General features: G+C 59.5%; 1 protein-coding gene across 1 annotated transcript; it reads left to right on the forward strand.

Annotated features, from left to right (window-relative positions):
• Positions 1-7,980: 7,980 nt before the first annotated feature.
• SKOR1 (SKI family transcriptional corepressor 1) lies at positions 7,981-16,364 on the forward strand (the record flags this gene model as incomplete). The annotated part of the gene is given in 10 exon segments (XM_080809380.1): positions 7,981-8,075; positions 8,077-8,085; positions 8,308-10,510; positions 11,593-11,680; positions 12,601-12,708; positions 13,249-13,320; positions 14,680-14,754; positions 15,051-15,125; positions 15,638-15,703; positions 16,270-16,364. Coding segments are annotated over 10 exon segments (2,886 nt in total).
• Positions 16,365-17,248: the final 884 nt, after the last annotated feature.

A 17,248-nucleotide genomic window follows, 5' to 3' on the forward strand; every position in this document is an offset into this window, starting at 1 on the left:
TTTAAATAGGTGAATTACATAGTATGTGAATTACACCTCAGTAAAACTTGACCTGTCCTAGCACTTGGACTCCACCAATATCTGGGCAGCCGTCTGGAAGTGATCTGAGGCTGTCGAGGAGGGGGAAACTCACATGTGCTGAGCATCTGCTCTGTCACGGGCTTTGTGCAGGCTGAGACTAGGGGAAGGATTTTCAGGACTCAGAAAGAAAATGTCTCTTTAAATTTTGCACCCTAGGCACTTCAAGCCCCAGACCTGGGTATGTGCCCTACACCCAGTAGGTTATTTAATCATTATAACGTCACTGTAACACGAATATGACTACACTGCTGGTGTGGGTTTGAAGACTCGGAGCAGAACCGGGATTTGAACCCAGGTCTCACTGGCTCCAGGGTCCGTCCTCTTTCCAGCCCTCCCCCATCATGCCAAGTGGAAAGAGGCCCTGGGAAGGAAGCCCCTCATAACCAAGGAGAGCTCAGCAAGTCTGCCAGCTGTTCCCCTGCCTGCCTGCCAGGGCCTAGCCCCACCTTCTTCTTTTTTAAAAAAGATTTTATTTATTTGTTTGTTTTGGAGAGAGAATAAGAGAGAGTGTGTGCCGGGGACGGGCAAAGGGAGAGGGAGAGAGAATCTCAAACAGACTCTACCCTGATCAAGGTGCCCGAGGCAGGGCTTGATCTCAGGACATGGGGCTGATCTCAGGACCCTGACCTGGGCTGAAACCAGTAGTCAGACGTATAGCCAGCTGAGCCACCTGGGCACCCCAGTCCCCACCTTCCAAGAGATCAAGGCTTTGGGGGCTCCATCTGAGCAGTCTTGCCTGAACCTGTGAGGATGGTGGGAATTCCAGGATGCCCCAGACATCACCAGGGGCACAGAATGTTTTACTCTTGAAATTGGCCGCTAGACACCAAGGATGCCATTTAATCATTATGGCCAGCGAGTCCCCGGGACCTGGACTGGGGCTCACAGCCTTGACGCTCAAATGCCGTTCACTCATTCAATCAACAAATATGGTGAGTACCTACTGTATGCTGGACCCTGTTTTAGGCTCCCCAGGAATACAGTAGCAAATAAAACATTCCAGAGAGAGATTCAGAAAAGACAAATAAATAACTAATTGGGAAGTATTAACTGGTAAGCACTCTAATGGTGAAAACAAAACAGTAGGAGACAGAGGGATGGGGCCCAGGGAAGCAGGCAGGCTAGAGGAGGTGCAGTGTTGTGTCCAGAATGCTCGGAGACTTCTGAAAGGCAGACACCGGAAAGAGAAGTGAAGCCAGCCTGCTCTGTGCGTCAGAAGTCTCCAGGTGCCATTGAATTTTCTTGGTGTATTTCTTTGGGTCAGTAGGAAGTTTCTACATGCCCACAGACTCCCCATGCTAAGGACCTTGGAAAGAGGCTTGTGGTTAAGCTGGCAATGACCAGAGGGGAGCCGTTGGATGGGAACGTAGCTGGGATATGAGCAGGGACATAAACTAGAGATCTGGAAGGAGAGGAAGCCCTGGGGCCAGCCCAGCTACTGGCCCACCCTCTTTCCATATACCTCAGCTCAGGTTTTGGAGGCTTCTATGTCTGGTTGAGGCAAAGAAATCTGGTCCTGTGCTCCCCACTCAGGCCCTCCCAGCCTAACTTGCTTCCCCAAGTGCAGAGCCAACCCCAGGATGAGAACCAGGCCTTACAACCTTTGAACCTTTCCCAAAGCCTCTTCTTGGCTCTGGGATCTACATTCAAGCACGGGTGCTCAGGTCCCACTCCCCACCCCCGCCTCGGGGCTCCAGAAGAGAGACGAGCCTCCTCAGCGGGTTAATCCTTCACTCTGAAAAGGTGCTGGTCAATGTGTCCGTCCTACAGATGCAGGCAGATACTGAAGCCAAGTGAAGGTCCGCGTCACTCAAGTGGTGAACGGAAGAACTGCCTCTGGGCCTCAACTTCCCTTGCTCTTTCCGACGACCAAGAGCTGGGAGTCCCGCGGGGAGGAACGCAGGCCTGGCTTCTGATTCCAAACAGCCATGTCTGGGCGACAGAAGCTCAGAGTGTGCAGCCTCGGGCAAGTCCCGGTCCTCCAGGAGCCTCAGGCTTTCCGGCCGCATCCAGAGTGAGGTGGGTCGGGAGCTCTGAGCACGTCCTTCGCGCGGATTCTGGGGCCCCTGCCTCTCCCGGGACCTCAGCACTGCTCAGCGGTGGCCCAGCAGGCCCCGCCCAACCACCTTCACTGGCTCCGGCTGGGGCCGCGGCGCGGGGTTCGGGTCTATCTGGCCGTCGGATTAATATCCAGATATTAAGTAAACAATAAATTAGCAAAACTACAAGAAAATTTTACAGCCCTTTGCATTTGGCAATCATTGAGTGTTAATTAGAAATTCATTACAATTAAAACCCTGCCTAAACAGGGCCTGCGCGCCTTAATTACATCTGATTTTTAATTCAGAATACGTGTTTACACAGTAAGCGCTACGTACCCCATGATTATCCCCAATCCTCTTTATACTGTACTAATTATGTAAATTAAACCTAATTAACTGACGAAAACTGCCGTTAATTCAACTGGTAAAAGATATGTGCTCGCGGAGGAGGCGCGGCCGCCCAGCCCCAGCCCACGCCGGAGCCGGAATGGGCGCCCGGGCCCCCGGCCGCGTGGACGCGACGCCGGGGACGCGGAGGCAGAGCGGACCCGGCGGGGAGGTGGGGGGAGCACGTGATCCGGAGTCCGGCCCTCCGACCTCAGTTCCACCCGGCAATGGATAAAGAGAGAATCCGTGCTAATGGGGGTCAGAAAGACCGAGGGCATTGAGTGCCACAGCCTCCCCAGTCTCTGCACTGGGCCGCAGGACACACAGCGCCGTCGGAGGAAGGGTCCCACCCTCCGCAGTCTGAACCCGAGTTCAAGTCCCAGCGCTGCCCTGCACTGGCTGCCTGAACCTGAGCAAGTGACCTGGCATTGCTAACCTTGTTTCCTCTGCACGAAGTGTTTTGTGATAATAAAAGCTCTTCATGAGCTGGGCGATCCTGCACATTCCTTATCTTCCCTTCACTAAGCGAGGTTCTACCAGCAGCGTGCGAAGCACATTTGGCGTCTGGGAGATCAGTCTGCGTCCCTTATTGCCCACCCTATTGGGTGGGTTGGCTTTCACTACCTGCCCCTCAGTTTCCTGCCTGTAAAATGGGAATAAATGATCCCTACCTAGTCCCACAGCCATTGTGAGAACCAGCTGTGCAACTGTAAAATGCAGTTCACGGTGATCCAATGATCCATCTCAACTGGATGCTGGTCCAGAGGAGAGCCCAGATCCCACCCCCGACACCCACTCACCGGATACCACTGCCCCCCCAAGCGAAGGATGTCACCTCCCCAGCCTTCACACGCCTTCTTTCTCCAGCTCAGACCCTGGATGGAGCGTTGGGTGGGGTCTGCGAAGCCGGTCTTGGGTGCAGGGAGCTGTCTGCAGCTTGGTGCTGAACGGAGATGCAGGGGCAACCCTGTTCAGCCTTAGTGCCACAGCCCGGGAGGGAACTTTTGTCTGAGAAGTCTCCAGGGGCCCCCGGGGCCAGGCTGCCCGAAACGCCCTAGAGGCCGGCCCCGGAGGCGCTGTTGGCCATCACAGTACAATAGAGGCAGGACACAGGCTTTGCCCCTCCTCTTTCCACTCCCACCTCCTCAGTACCCCGGGGGCGTCCTGGCTCCGCGATCGCTGTCACTACCACACCGAATTCTGAGATGCCTTTTAAAAAATCATTAGGAGCCTAAGAATAATTACCGAACGGGATTGTAATTATGGGATGGGGGATGCCGGGCAGAGGGAAGAGGATGAGCAGGTGGAGGCTGGGGGCGGCTCTCGGACTGGGACGGAAAATGGGTTCCTCTTTACCTCAGAGGGAAGTGTAAGGAGGCGGGGGAGAGTGAAGAGAGGTAGAATCAAAGCGGGACAGAGGCAAAGCCTGGGAAAGACGCATTAACGGAGGGACCAGAAGCAGAGAAAAGGGCTGAGCAGGCTCTGAGAGAAGAGAAAAAGGAAAGGCGATCCAAGAGGGAGAAAGACGGAAACTGAAGGAGGTGAAAGAGAGAGATGCCGCTCTAGAAGGGCCACCGCAGAGCAGACAGAACCCTTAAACTTGGGGGTAGTTTTTGAGGCCTTGGATAACACGGTAGCCAAGGGGAGGGGGTGACAAACGAGTCAGGCCGGGCCCCTTTCTCCAACAGCAAGGCCTGGGCAATCCGTTCGCGCCCCCAGAGGATTCTCCCAGGGTCCCTGGGAGCCAGGGGAGAAGAGGAAAACGAGAGGAGAGAAGTGGACTGACGAAAGAGAAGGAGTGACGAACCTCGGAGCAGGCGGAATGCGGGAGGGGAGAGGGCCTGTAACCCAGAGGGAAAGGGAAAACGAGGGGGCGGGGGCGGGGGCGAGGGCGACCCCGCGCCGCCGGCCGCGGAAGATTTATGGCACCGTTCGGGTTCCAAGGACAGGCTGCGCTAGCCGCTGCTGCCAACGTCGGTAGCCACAGTGGCCGCTGCGCCCCCTGCCCGGGCGGCCCGCCGCGCCCCGGGCCATCCCTGCCATTATTAACTTCTGTTTGATTAGGGTAATTGTTCAAACTTAGGCTGGACAGTATGATTAATTACAGTTTAATTAACGTGTCCATTAAGGACACTTAATGCCGTGGGGGGGGGGGGCAGGGGTTCGAGGGGGCGCCCGGGTATGAACAAATAGGGAGGGGGGGAGACTGGTAACTCAAATGAAGTAGAGACGGAGATTGAAAGGGAGAACACGGTGACCCAAAGGGGTAGTGGGGGAAAAGAATAGTGAAGACAGAAACCTACGGGCACAGAGGGGAGAGAAGAGGGAAGAGAGATGGAGCTTCGCGAAGAGAGAAGATGCCAAGGGGTGTCTGGAGCATGGGGGGGGGGTGGCTAAACCCCTACTACGGGGAAACTTGAGTTAGCAGGAGAGCTGGAGCAGACTCTAGCAGCCTCCTAGAAAATAGTTGACCCCGGGTATCTCCCAAAGATGACTTAGTTCCTACCCGGGGCAGGTCGCAGTTGATGGGGGGAAGCAACCAAGGCGGGGGTGGGGGGTGGGTGGCCCAAATCCAATTCTACTACTTAGTGAGGGAGCCGTCCCTCCCCAGGCTGGTGTGTCCTGACGCCTTCCAACCAAATCAGAAGCGGTGGAGAAGTTGATTCTGCCCCTTCCCAGCTAACCCGTACCCCCCGCCCGTCCCCGCCCACACCCTTCTTTCTGCCCAGCAGGCCTCTGGTTACCCAAGTGGCTCCCCCCGGGGGCCACTCTCGGGATCCACTGCTTTGGCCCAAAAGTGCGATGCCCTCCCTCGTGCCCCTTCCTCCAGAGCCTTCCTCAGCCCAGTCATCCGGCCTTGGCCCAGACAGAGGGCTGGGCCCTCCCCCACTTTGTCCTGGGAGGCAAACTTTGCGGGCCCAAGCCCTTCCTCCCTCCTGTCCCCTTTGGCGAGTGTGGGCCGCAGGTGCCGGGCGCAGGGCGCAGGTGTGCGGCCACTTACCTGGGGCGCGCAGGCCCGGGAGCTGCAGGAGGCGGCGGGCGCGGCGCGTGGCCCGCGGGCTAGAGGACCCCGGGAGGGCGCGAGTGACTGCGCGGGCGGTGGGTGTGGCGCCCCGGCTCGCAGCTGTCAGGCGCGCCCGCCCCGCGCCGGCCTCGCCACTCGGGCTGTGACCGCGCCGTGCCCGTCGCCGCGCCATGCGCTCCAGGCTTCGGCCTCCGCTCCGGGCCCGTCCGGGGCCTCGGGGGCAGCGGCGCAGGGCACACGTCTTCGCTCAAGGGGCCCTGGCGTCCAGCGCCCGCTGAGAGCCCGCGCCGCGCGGGAGGGGCCAGCGCGGCCGCGGGTGTGAGCGCGAGGAGCCCGGGAGCGCGGCTGTGCGCGCGCGCGGGGAGGGGCCGCGCCGTCACCCGGAGAGCCCGGCGGATCCCGGACTCCCGCCCGCCGCTCCGCCCGCCGCGCACCTCCTCTCACCGCTCGCCCGGCTCCAGCCGCCGCCGCACGGTGAGTACCCGCGTCGGGTCGCCCGCCGCCCCCGCGCCCTGCCCCTACAGGTCTTTTCGTTTAGTTCCGATTTGGGTTCTTGTGGCTGTTGTTTTATTATTATACCTAAGGACTCCATCGCCTCACTCCCAGTGCTGTCCGCCTCCCGCCTCGTCGCCCTCTCCAAGCTCACCCCTCAAGCCCCAGGAGCCGGAGACGGCTCCTCAAGGCAGCCCTGGCGGCTGCTCCTGACCGCTGCGTACAGCTCATTGCCCGGGTTTTCCGCTCTGGCCCTCGAAATTCGGTTCCTTTTCTAGGGCCCCCCTTCTCCTGGCTCTGGGGCCCAGAGCCCCCTCCACTCCGGAAAAACCCGCGGGGCCCCCAGACCCTCAGCTTGGGGAGGACGCGCTCTGCTCTGAGGCGCACCCTTCACTGCATGCGGGCAGGACACACTTGCCGATTTCGGGAAACCGAGAAGACATCGTCATTTCCCAGAGCCTCGGAGCACCCCCCACCCCCGTCACCTTCCCAATCCCGCCTGAGAGCTCTTCAGGGGGCTGCGGGGCTGGCCTCAGCTGGGGAGTTAGGACAGTGTTTTTGCCTCCTGAGATGTTACAGGGGACTTTAACGTGAAAGGAGGGTCAACTTGTTTCAATTCGATCCCTGGAGATAAAGATGAAACAGACAGATAACAGATAAATAGCTTGATACTTGAAGAAGGTATGAAGACAGATGGGAGAAAGAGGAGCGAGCTGGGAGAGACAGGCAGCTCAGGGACAGATAAGATCGACAGATGAGGGGCACCTAGACAAACAGAGGGAGGGAAAGAGACAGACAGAAGAGCCCAGTCTTTTCCATGAAGGCTTTTGAACTCGGATCCCCAGTCTCACTGGAGCTGCCCCTCTGAAAATGGATTTGCCTTTTCTGATGAGTTTAAGAGAGGGGCCCTCAGGGTTGAGCTGCCTGGGCCGCAGGAACGCCTGCAGCCGAGGGCTGGATGAGAGCCTTTGGTGTCTGAGGACACGTGGCTGGGCCAGGAGACCTAGAGGGCCCCAAGCATCAGTCCCTGGGTCCTTCTGCTGCCAGGGTCCACGGGAGAGGCTACCTCCCCGCTTGGGCCAGAGATCAAAGCACAGGACCGGCAGCAACTTTTGACCTGGAGCCTTGTGACTCCGAACACGCTCCAGGATTCTTCTCAACCCATATGAATTGGGAGAGCCCGGTTTGAAGTATACTCAGGAGACGCCCCCAAAAGAGGAAGCCCGGAGCCAGGAGAGACTGCATGTGGCCTGAGCAGGAAAGGCATATCTGAAGAAGGAGGAAAACTTAGGGAGTGGGCTGTTGGAAGCAAAGAAGTGGCTCCTGAGAAACTTCATCGAGAACCCCTCTGTCTCTACCCGCTGACCCGGATGGAAACCAGCTTTGGTCCGGAACGCAGCTAAAAATGCAGAAAATGTGGTTAGGAACTGCGTGACCCTGGTCGACTGATGGCTGGGGAAAAAACGGTTTGTATTTCCAGCCGGTATCTTTCTTCTCAACGAACGTGAGGCTCTGGGCGTGAGAGGAGAAGCTCGGGTTTGTGGAACCAGTGCCGCTATCCTCGGGAACCGGCTCGGCACGGAGCTGGGTGCGGTGGGGGCCGCCCTGGGGTTGGGCGCGCACAGCGAGCTTTGGAGAGCCGGATTCAGCACCGTGAACAGCGGTCCTTTCAGCCTCTCCCCTCCCACACACACCCCTCCAAGGCCTCGAGACCCTCCTCCTTCTCTTTGCTCGCCCCCCCCCCGCCCCCTGCTGTCTGGAGATGGGCAGTGACCGCCCCTCCCCCCGTCTGTATCCCTCCCAGCGCCTCCCCCGCCCGCTCGCGTGCATGCGCGACTGAGCAGAGGGGCAGCCGTCCCCGAAGTCCGGGCTTCAGGACCCGGGCGGGTAGGGCAGGCTGCGAGGGTAGCCAAAGGCGCACGGATCTGGACGTTGGGAAGCCTGGGTTCGGAAATGGCTTTGCTGTGTGGCCTTGGGCAAGTCACTCTCCGTCTCTGGGCCCCACTTCCTCCACAATCCGAAAACAAAATTGGGTTCCTAGCTGCCGGGCTTCCTGAGGTCTCAATTACCCCTTCTTCTCCCCCCAGACCCCAGGGGCTTTTGTTGTGGCTCCAGCACGCGTCTGAATAACAAAAAGCCTCCCGCCCAGGGGGCGAATGAGCTTGGACTCCCGTTAGCCAAGTTCCCTACGCGCCCAACTCGGCGCGCCCGGCTGGGCGGGCTGGAGCCACGGTGGCGGTGAAAATGGCTCATCTGCTCTTTACTTTCTCTGTTTCGCAGGAGCGGCGGCATGGAGGCTCTCACCACTCAGCTGGGGCCGGGGCACGAGGGCAACTCCTCACCCAACTCTAAGCAGGAGCTGCAACCCTACTCGGGCTCCAGCGCTCTCAAACCCAACCAGGTGGGCGAGACGTCGCTGTACGGGGTGCCTATCGTGTCTCTGGTCATCGACGGCCAGGAGCGCCTTTGCCTGGCGCAGATCTCCAACACTCTCCTCAAGAACTACAGCTACAATGAGATCCACAACCGCCGCGTGGCCCTGGGCATCACGTGCGTGCAGTGTACGCCAGTACAGCTGGAGATTCTGCGCCGGGCCGGGGCCATGCCGATTTCGTCTCGCCGCTGTGGTATGATCACCAAGCGCGAGGCTGAACGTCTGTGCAAGTCGTTCCTGGGCGAGCATAAGCCGCCCAAACTGCCGGAGAACTTCGCCTTCGATGTGGTGCACGAGTGCGCGTGGGGCTCCCGTGGCAGCTTCATCCCCGCGCGTTACAACAGCTCGCGTGCCAAGTGCATCAAGTGCGGCTACTGCAGCATGTACTTCTCGCCTAACAAGTTCATCTTCCACTCGCACCGCACACCGGACGCCAAGTACACACAGCCCGACGCCGCCAACTTCAACTCGTGGCGCCGTCATCTCAAACTCAGTGACAAGTCGGCCACAGACGAACTGAGCCACGCTTGGGAGGACGTCAAGGCCATGTTCAATGGCGGCACGCGCAAGCGGACTTTCTCGCTGCAAGGAGGCGGCGGTGGCGGCGCTAATAGCGGGTCGGGTGGGCAGGGGAAGGGTGGTGCTGGCGGCGGGGGCGGCCCGGGGTGTGGCGCAGAGATGGCCCCAGGCCCGCCGCCCCACAAAACCCTGCGCTGTGGCGAAGACGAGGCCACCGGGCCTCCTGGGCCGCCTCCTCCCCATCCGCAGCGGGGACTTGGTCTAGCTGCAGGAGCCGGCGGCCCGGCGGGCCCTGGAGGGCCTGGTGGCGGCGCCGGCGTTCGCAGCTACCCAGTGATCCCAGTGCCCAGCAAAGGCTTTGGCCTCTTGCAGAAACTGCCCCCGCCGCTTTTCCCTCACCCCTACGGCTTCCCCACGGCCTTCGGCCTCTGCCCCAAAAAGGACGACCCAGTGCTAGGCGCGGGGGAGCCCAAGGGAGGCCCAGGCACCGGGAGCGGCGCGGGTGCGGGCACTGGCGGAGGCGCGGGCGGGCCAGGTTCTGGCCACTTGCCCCCGGGGGCAGGCCCTGGCCCGGGTGGCGGAGCCATGTTCTGGGGTCACCAGCCCTCTGGGGCGGCCAAGGACGCAGCGGCCGTGGCTGCCGCAGCCGCCGCAGCTACCGTATACCCGACGTTTCCCATGTTCTGGCCGGCGGCAGGCAGCCTGCCGGTGCCGCCCTATCCAGCTGCACAGAGCCAAGCCAAGGCCGTGGCGGCTGCTGTAGCGGCGGCGGCGGCGGCGGCAGCGGCAGCAGCCGGCAGCAGCGGCCCCGAGTCCCTGGACGGTGCTGAGCCCGCCAAGGAGGGCAGCTTGGGCGCAGAGGAGCGCTGTCCGAGCGCGCTGTCCCGCGGGCCGCTGGACGAGGACGGCGCGGACGAGGCGCTGCCGCCTCCTCTGGCCCCACTTGCCCCGCCACCTCCGCCCGCACGCAAAGGCTCCTATGTGTCGGCCTTCCGACCTGTGGTCAAGGACGCCGAGAGCATCGCCAAGCTCTACGGTAGCGCCCGCGACGCGTACGGCACGGGGCCTGCTCGTGGGCCAGGGCCGGGAGCGGGGTCCAGCGGCGGTTACGTGAGCCCAGACTTTCTGAGCGAGGGCAGCTCCAGCTACCACTCCGCCTCGCCCGACGTGGACACTGCTGACGAGCCAGAGGTGGACGTGGAGTCCAACCGCTTCCCCGACGATGAGGGCGCTCCAGACGAGACCGAGTCGGGCGTACCCAGTGCGCCCAGCACGGGAGGCGGCCCGGACGCCGACCAGCCCGCAGGGCCCCCGTCTACCACCTCCTCGGGCGCCGACGGTCCCACAGACTCCCCAGATGGCGGCAGCCCTCGTTCCCGGCGCCGCCCCGGGCTGCCCGCCGCCAGCCGGTCAACATTTGGGGACCTGGCGGCCGACGACGTGGTGCGGAGACCGGAGAGGAGCCCGCCGAGCAGCGGCTATGAGCTGCGAGAGCCTTGCGGGCCGCTGGGGGGCCCCGCGCCGGCCAAGGTGAGCCCCGCGCCCGCCTCGCTGGTGGCGCCTCCCCGCTTACCCCTCGGCACCTCGGGGATGTGGGGCAGGTACTGGCCAAGTTAGGGACGGGAATCGTTTTTGGAGCAGGCGTTCCAGCGGCAGGCCCCAGCTACTCTGGGTAGGCCCAGCTTCGGTAGCGCTGTGGAACTTGCTGTGACCTCCGAGTAAGGGTTTCGGAAAATCGGGGAGAGGGGTGTGCAGACCTGAGAAAGGGGTGCTTTGCATTTTTGTTGGTTGAGGGAGGGGTGGTGGAGACAGGCAGAGACTGTCAGTAACACAGACAGAAAGAAATAAAAGGGGTCTGGGGAAAGAATGCGGGGCAGATAAAGGGACCCAAAGCCAGAGAAAAGCGCCGATGGCACACGCACCCAGATGGGGATCAGAGTCCCAGGAAGACAAGCTGATGAGGAGAGGACGGCGTCTCCCTTAGTCCGGGCCCCAGCAGTACCAGTCCCAGAATCTTCCTCCACCCCTATAAGTAGTTTTCTGAGTACCGTTGAACTCCGGCCTTGGGAACTGCAGGGTTCACTGGTAGGCAGCTTTCAAGATGGCTTGCAGGGCGGGAGACGGGCTCTCAGGTTGGCTGGGCCACGGGTTCGGGTGGGGGCTGTGCAACTAAGCTGAAATCGTTGGCCGTTTGAAAGTGGGTGCGCACACCTGTACATTTCCATTAGGTCCATTAAAACACTAATCATTAGCTGGATGCGAAAGGCGTCATTTATGCGGGGACTGGGCCAGGGCTGGCGGAAGATGCCGAAAAGGAGTTGGGGGTGGGGGGCTCGCTGTGAACGTTCCTTGGCTTGAAAGCCGCTTTGTTTTTCTGCTAATTTATCGAGGGCGCTAATAATTATCGTTGACACTACAACGGTGATGCAATGCGGCCTCCGAGGGCGCCAGGCTGGGCCGCGTGCCTCCTAGCGTCCGGGGTGCTCGGTCCCGCGGGCTAGCCGACCTCCGCCTCCCCTCTCAGCGCTCCCTCTCGGCCGCAGCGCAGGGCTGAACGGCCCTGAGCCGCTTCAAGCGCTCCCCTAACCGCCTGTCATTTTCGGCCGCCGCAGGTGTACGCGCCAGAGCGGGACGAGCATGTGAAGAGCGCGGCGGCGCTGGGGCCCGCGGCCTCCTACCTCTGCACCCCCGAGGCCCACGGTAACGCCCCCAGCCCCCCTGCCGAGGTCGCTGGCCAATGTGACGTGGGGACCACGGGCGGAGGGCCGGGGCGGAGGGAGGGGGCTGCGAGGAAAGACGAGAGGAGAAAAAAGAGGCAAGGAAAGCGAGAGAAAGAGGGAGCGGGAGAGAAAAATAAAGGAAAAGGAAGCTAAGAGAGAACTCCCAGGAACTTCCATCGTTTGGTCACTTAACAAACCGCCCTGTCCACCGCACTACACACACTCACGTGCACCTCACACTCTGACTTAAATCCTTTTAAAAAATCGCTCCTGGCAACTCTTTCAAGTCCTCTCATTTATTCGGCAAGTGTTTGGCCTCTAGGTCCTCCGTGGGCAGGCCGGACTAGGGCGGAGGGTGCGGGCGCTCGGCTGCGCGCTTGGACACCCCTAAATCGCCGCAGTAGCTGCGACCCAACCCGGGGGGAGCCCTGCCCGTGCGCCGGGCCCCAGTGCCTCGAAGAGGAGGGGCGGAGGGCCTCGGAAATCCTGGCAGTCCAAGCCCGAAAGGATGTCTGCCCCGCTGCCACCCCGCGCGGGTCGCCGCCTGGGCCGCGTTCTCGGCGGGAGCGGCGCAGGCAGACCCGGCGGCCACGCGCGCTCGCGGTGCCCCAGTATCTGCGCGCGATGTAGGTCGCTCGTCCCTGGTGGGCTCCGCTGCTCGTCTTGTTCTTTTCCGAGGGGCTGGGGAGGGGGCGTGGAGCGCGAGATGAGCAGACCGCGCGCGGGGGAGGGGGTGCCCGGCCCAAAGCCTGAGGGTGCAAGCCCAGGCGCACAGCCGGGAACCAGCGGCGGCCATAACGCTTTTAATTAGGGCTCCGGCGCCCCGACCGTGGCAGCTCTGGCCGTATCGGGGTCACGGTTTCTTTGCTTCTCCTTGAAACTCGGTTTATTGCCTTTAAGAACCAGATAAGGAAGACAATCACTCGACCGCCGACGATTTGGAAACGAGGAAATCCTATCCAGACCAAAGGAGTATCTCCCAACCAAGTCCCGCAAATACAGACCGAGGTGAGCCCTAGAACCCTCGCGCACCAACCCCACCCGGAAGCTGGGGCCCAGGTCGCCCAGGTTCCAACGGGCTTCGGCTTGCGTGGAGGGCTTTCGATAGAGCGTAAGCGGCTGCTGGTCTCCTCCTGCAGCTGGCAGACACATATTTAAACAGCGCGCGTGAGGTGCAGGCCCGGTTTCCTGAGTTGCTGTCCTCCTTAGTGGGTTTGGGGCTCTTCCGGGTAAGGGAAGGGGCTGTACTAAAAGGAAACGAGAGACACCATCACGGACATGAAGCAGGTCAGAGGGCACTTCCTGCCCTAAGACAGCCTAATTTCCCTGAGTCCACGGTCCTTCTTCAGTGGGTCACTCTCTAAAATGAGGGCTATACCCCTAAAATGATAGCTTGGAAGGGAGGTGGTACTCGATGCCTGTAACTGTCTCTTGTAAAGACAGACGATCTGGAGCAGCTGGGTGACAGCACAGTTCCGGGCAGCTCGCCCTTCCCCTCCCAAGGCCTCTCCCAGCATAGAAGCCCTCTTACCTGCCCTTGTATCCCAGGTGAAGACGGGCTCAGCCTGGATGTCACAGGAACTCAGCTAGTGGAGAAAGATATCGAGAACCTGGCCAGAGGTGAGGTGAAATCTGTGAAATGGGGGTCCATCCTGCTTAGGAGAGATGACCCCTTCTTGTAGGGGAGTATGTGGGAACACAGGGCTCTCGGGGGATCAGATTTCACTGAGTGGAAAGAACAATCCTCTGGGCACAGGATGCTGGCACAGAGGTTTGGGGGGGCATGAGGGTGGGGAGAGTGAACCAAACCCCCAGAAGTTCATTAGAAGTTTGGATTCCCAAGGCTGGCCTGTCTGAAGAGCCCAGTGAAAGAGTGCAATGAATAATGATCCTCAGTGCGCGTGACAATGAGATAGAGCAATCGGGGTCTCCCAACCTCACTGGGAAACAGGACTTTTTCTGAAAGAAAGATTGCAAGGAGCCATTTATTAAAGGAATGTCTGAGAGGTTATTTTTTTCCTGGAATTAACGCATAATCACCACCCCCCAACATGCCCTAAATGGGGTGAGGATAGAGCCTGTTTTCAGAATGGGATCCTGGGGTAGCTGCTCCATCTGCAGGGGAGCGGGTGGCTTGAGGCACAGAGGACAGGAACCTCTGACCCCACGTTGCTCCTCTACCTCCCATTTCTGCATTTGCTCAGCACCTGCTCAGGGTGGGATTTCTCAGAGAGCCTCCCCATGGGGAAGACCCAGATCCCCCATAGCTCCATGGTCAGGGCAGACCCCTGCCATCCCTTTGTAGCTGGCTCTGAGGCACAAACGGGGCTCTCCACATCCACCTGCTATCCACCATGCTGCCCTCAACCAGCCATGAGATGGGCTTGGAAAGTGGTGTGGGAGGGGGGAGAAGCATTGGTGGTCTTCCACTCTTCTAATCACAGATTATACAGGACACGCAATCACCTTCAGCATCATTGGTGCTTTATATGAGAGCTCTTAGTATGGATTTGGGGGCCTGGGCCCCCCTAAAGTTGTGAACAAGCTGTTGTGAGCACAGGTGTTTTTCCAGGGCAGGGGTCCAGGTCTTTCACGAGATTCACGCAGCTCCTAGTGTTGAAGGGAACAATTAGGTGTGTCATTTGGAGGGGTAAACCAAGTCGGGGGCCAGCCTCTAAGGTTAGGGAGTTGGGAACGACTTGAAGCAAAAGCCCAGCCGGTTTGCGCCTAGAAGCCCAACATGGCTTCCACCATCCTGAATTTAATTCCCCTGGGCAACCTGTCTCCTAGCCCTTTTTCCTTGCCCAAATCCTTTGGAAGCAAATGGGAAAACAGTGTAGAGGCCTCTACCTCCTGACCCCACCACTTCAGGACTCTGGGCCAGGGTGGGACCTGCAGGACCTTGGTGGTGGTAGTGGCGGTGGGGGGTGCCTGAGCCCCGCGCACCCTCCTTTACCTCCTACTCTCGCCCCCTCGCAGACGAATTGCAAAAACTGCTCCTGGAGCAAATGGAGCTCCGCAAGAAATTGGAGCGAGAATTTCAGAGTCTCAAAGGTACCCGTCCCCCCTCCTGACCCACCCTACCCCACCCCACCCCACCCCACCCTCACCCTACCCCACCCTCACCCTACCCTCACCCCACCTCAGCTCGAGAGCCTTCTTCCTGCGCTCCCCGACCCCAGGTCAGGGCAGCCGCGGCTGCGCGCCCAGCACCAGCCGCAGAACCCTGCTTTTCCGGGGTTTCCCTATAGGCCGGAGACCGAAGGGGTGGGGGCGGGAATGGGGAGTGGGGAAATGGGGCCGGGGGAGGGGGCTGTGCGTCACAGCTCTCACTTAATCAATTTGCACAGATAATTTTCAGGATCAAATGAAGAGGGAATTGGCTTATCGAGAAGAAATGGTGCAACAGCTGCAAATTGTCAGAGGTAAGACGGGAGTCAGGTGAGCGCATGCACGGGCCGTAACTGCCTCTCGTCTGGCAGGAGCCGCAATGTTGGCTCAGTCATTTGGATTTAAATTGAAGGTAATTTAACAATTATTTTTTTTATTTAATATCCTTTGTATACTCTGATTAGCCTCAGAATGGCAAGCAAGCCCAGCAAACGGCTTGCAGGCATCATTACATGGAGTGATTGAACTTCTTATCGCGGCAATTTCCATGGTTTCTAAATTAAAAATCGAGGCGTAAAATTACCTGGGAAGTAATGCCCAAGTTTGCTTTAATTTTGGTTAGATCCGTCTGCCTTTAAGCGCCATCCCAGGCCTTTTCCTCCCTCCGCCCGGCTGCAGGTTGGAGCATTGGTGCTCCCTCCCTCGGTCTCCCGGATGTGTTTCTTGGAGGGGCTGAAAGCTGGGGAGAGGGTGAGCCCGGGGCTGTGACCCCTGCCGGCTGGAGGGTGGCCTCATTTCCTCACTGGCCCCTCCCCATGTCTTCCAGACACTCTGTGTAACGAACTCGACCAAGAGCGGAAGGCCCGCTATGCCATCCAGCAGAAATTAAAAGGTGCGGATCCCGGGGAACAAAGATAAGATTGTTGCCGGGCTCTGGCTGTGCCACTGAATGAATGAATGATGAATGAATGATGGGCAGATGAACAGACGATGAATGAGCTAATGAATGATTGAGTAAATGGAGGGGCTAGTGAGAGCGGAAGGCCAGGTCTGCCTAAATCAGAAGCTGAGAGGAGGGAAGTGCGAATGTTTTAAGTGGGGAACTAATTCTAGAACGGTAGAATAGAGGGAAAGAACCCCTTGAGCCCTGGGCATTGGGAAATCTGCCATGGGACCCAAATCTGGCCCTGGGCAGATTAACTTCCCTCTTTGTGTGCCTCAGTTTCTTCTTCTGTATAATGGGGCAATACACCAGCGCACTGGTTCTAAATCGCCAGGTTCTCTCGCCTACACTCCTACATTTTGCTGATCCGCTCACTTGAGAGCCCTCGAGTCCCAAGGGGGTGGGTGAGACCAGGGCGGGCAGGGAAGGGGGCCGAGTGGTTGGAGCCGGTAGGCCGCGCAGGCAAGGCTGGGCAAGCAAGGTGCCCAACTTGGCCCGCCCGACTGTCTTTCCAGAAGCCCACGACGCCCTGCACCACTTCTCCTGCAAGATGCTGACGCCCCGCCATTGCACTGGCAACTGCTCCTTCAAGCCCCCGCTGTTGCCCTAGGGCCGGCCTGGCCGCGCCCACGCGCCCTCAAGCCATGCTGCTCTCTTCTTGTAAATACCCGCGGCCGCGGCGGCCGAGAGCGAGGAACAAGCCATTCCGACACGACCGATGTACATACAGCCTCCCGCCCGCCCGCCCTCCTCCCGGGCGCCTTGGCCCAGGGCCCCTTCTGCGTTTCCAAGTGTAAATACCACCTCGCCCCATGGTTTAACTCCAGGGTATCGGACCTCATGGGGTTAACTGGACCAAAGGGGGTAAGAAAGGGGAAAGGGGGGTCTCCCTCGCCCCACACAGCCTCGGACCCCCCAGTTGTATACACAGTGTAGCAACTTCGCCGGCGCTGGCCCCGCGCTCCCCTGTCCCGTCCATTCTGAAACTTGTTCCTAATGACAAAGTGGCTATGTGCAATGGGTATAAATGAATTGTGAGTCTCTCTGGGTTCAGTATTGGGTTCCGTTTTATTTATGCTGTAAATTATTTTGCTTCCTTCTCCTGGACCTACTTCCGGTCCCATTTTGCATTCCCTTTTGGGTTTTGTTTTGTCTATTTTTTTTTTTTTTCTTGTTAACCTCTTGGTGTAACAGCACTTTAAAAAGGGCGACGACTCACGAGATGGAGACCACCTTGAGCCTATTTGGGGAGACCACCCTGTATCCGTGACTTTTGTTTTGTTTTTAATAAAAAAAAAAAAAAAGAAATGTCACTTCCTGGGCTGTGGAGGTGGGGGTGGGGGTGAGGGAGGTGGGCGGCGGCGGGCTGAGGGCCGCGCAACAGGTGCGGCGCCAAGACCTCACGCGCGAGTTCTGACGCTCCGGGGCTGAGAGTCGCCGGGCTCGGGTGGGCGGCAGCTATAGCGCCCCGACCTCTCTCCCAGTCCTTCAGAC

The sequence above is a fragment of the Martes martes genome (genome assembly GCF_963455335.1).
Source record: "Martes martes genome assembly, chromosome: 7".
In the NCBI taxonomy this organism is placed as follows: Eukaryota; Metazoa; Chordata; class Mammalia; order Carnivora; family Mustelidae; genus Martes; species Martes martes.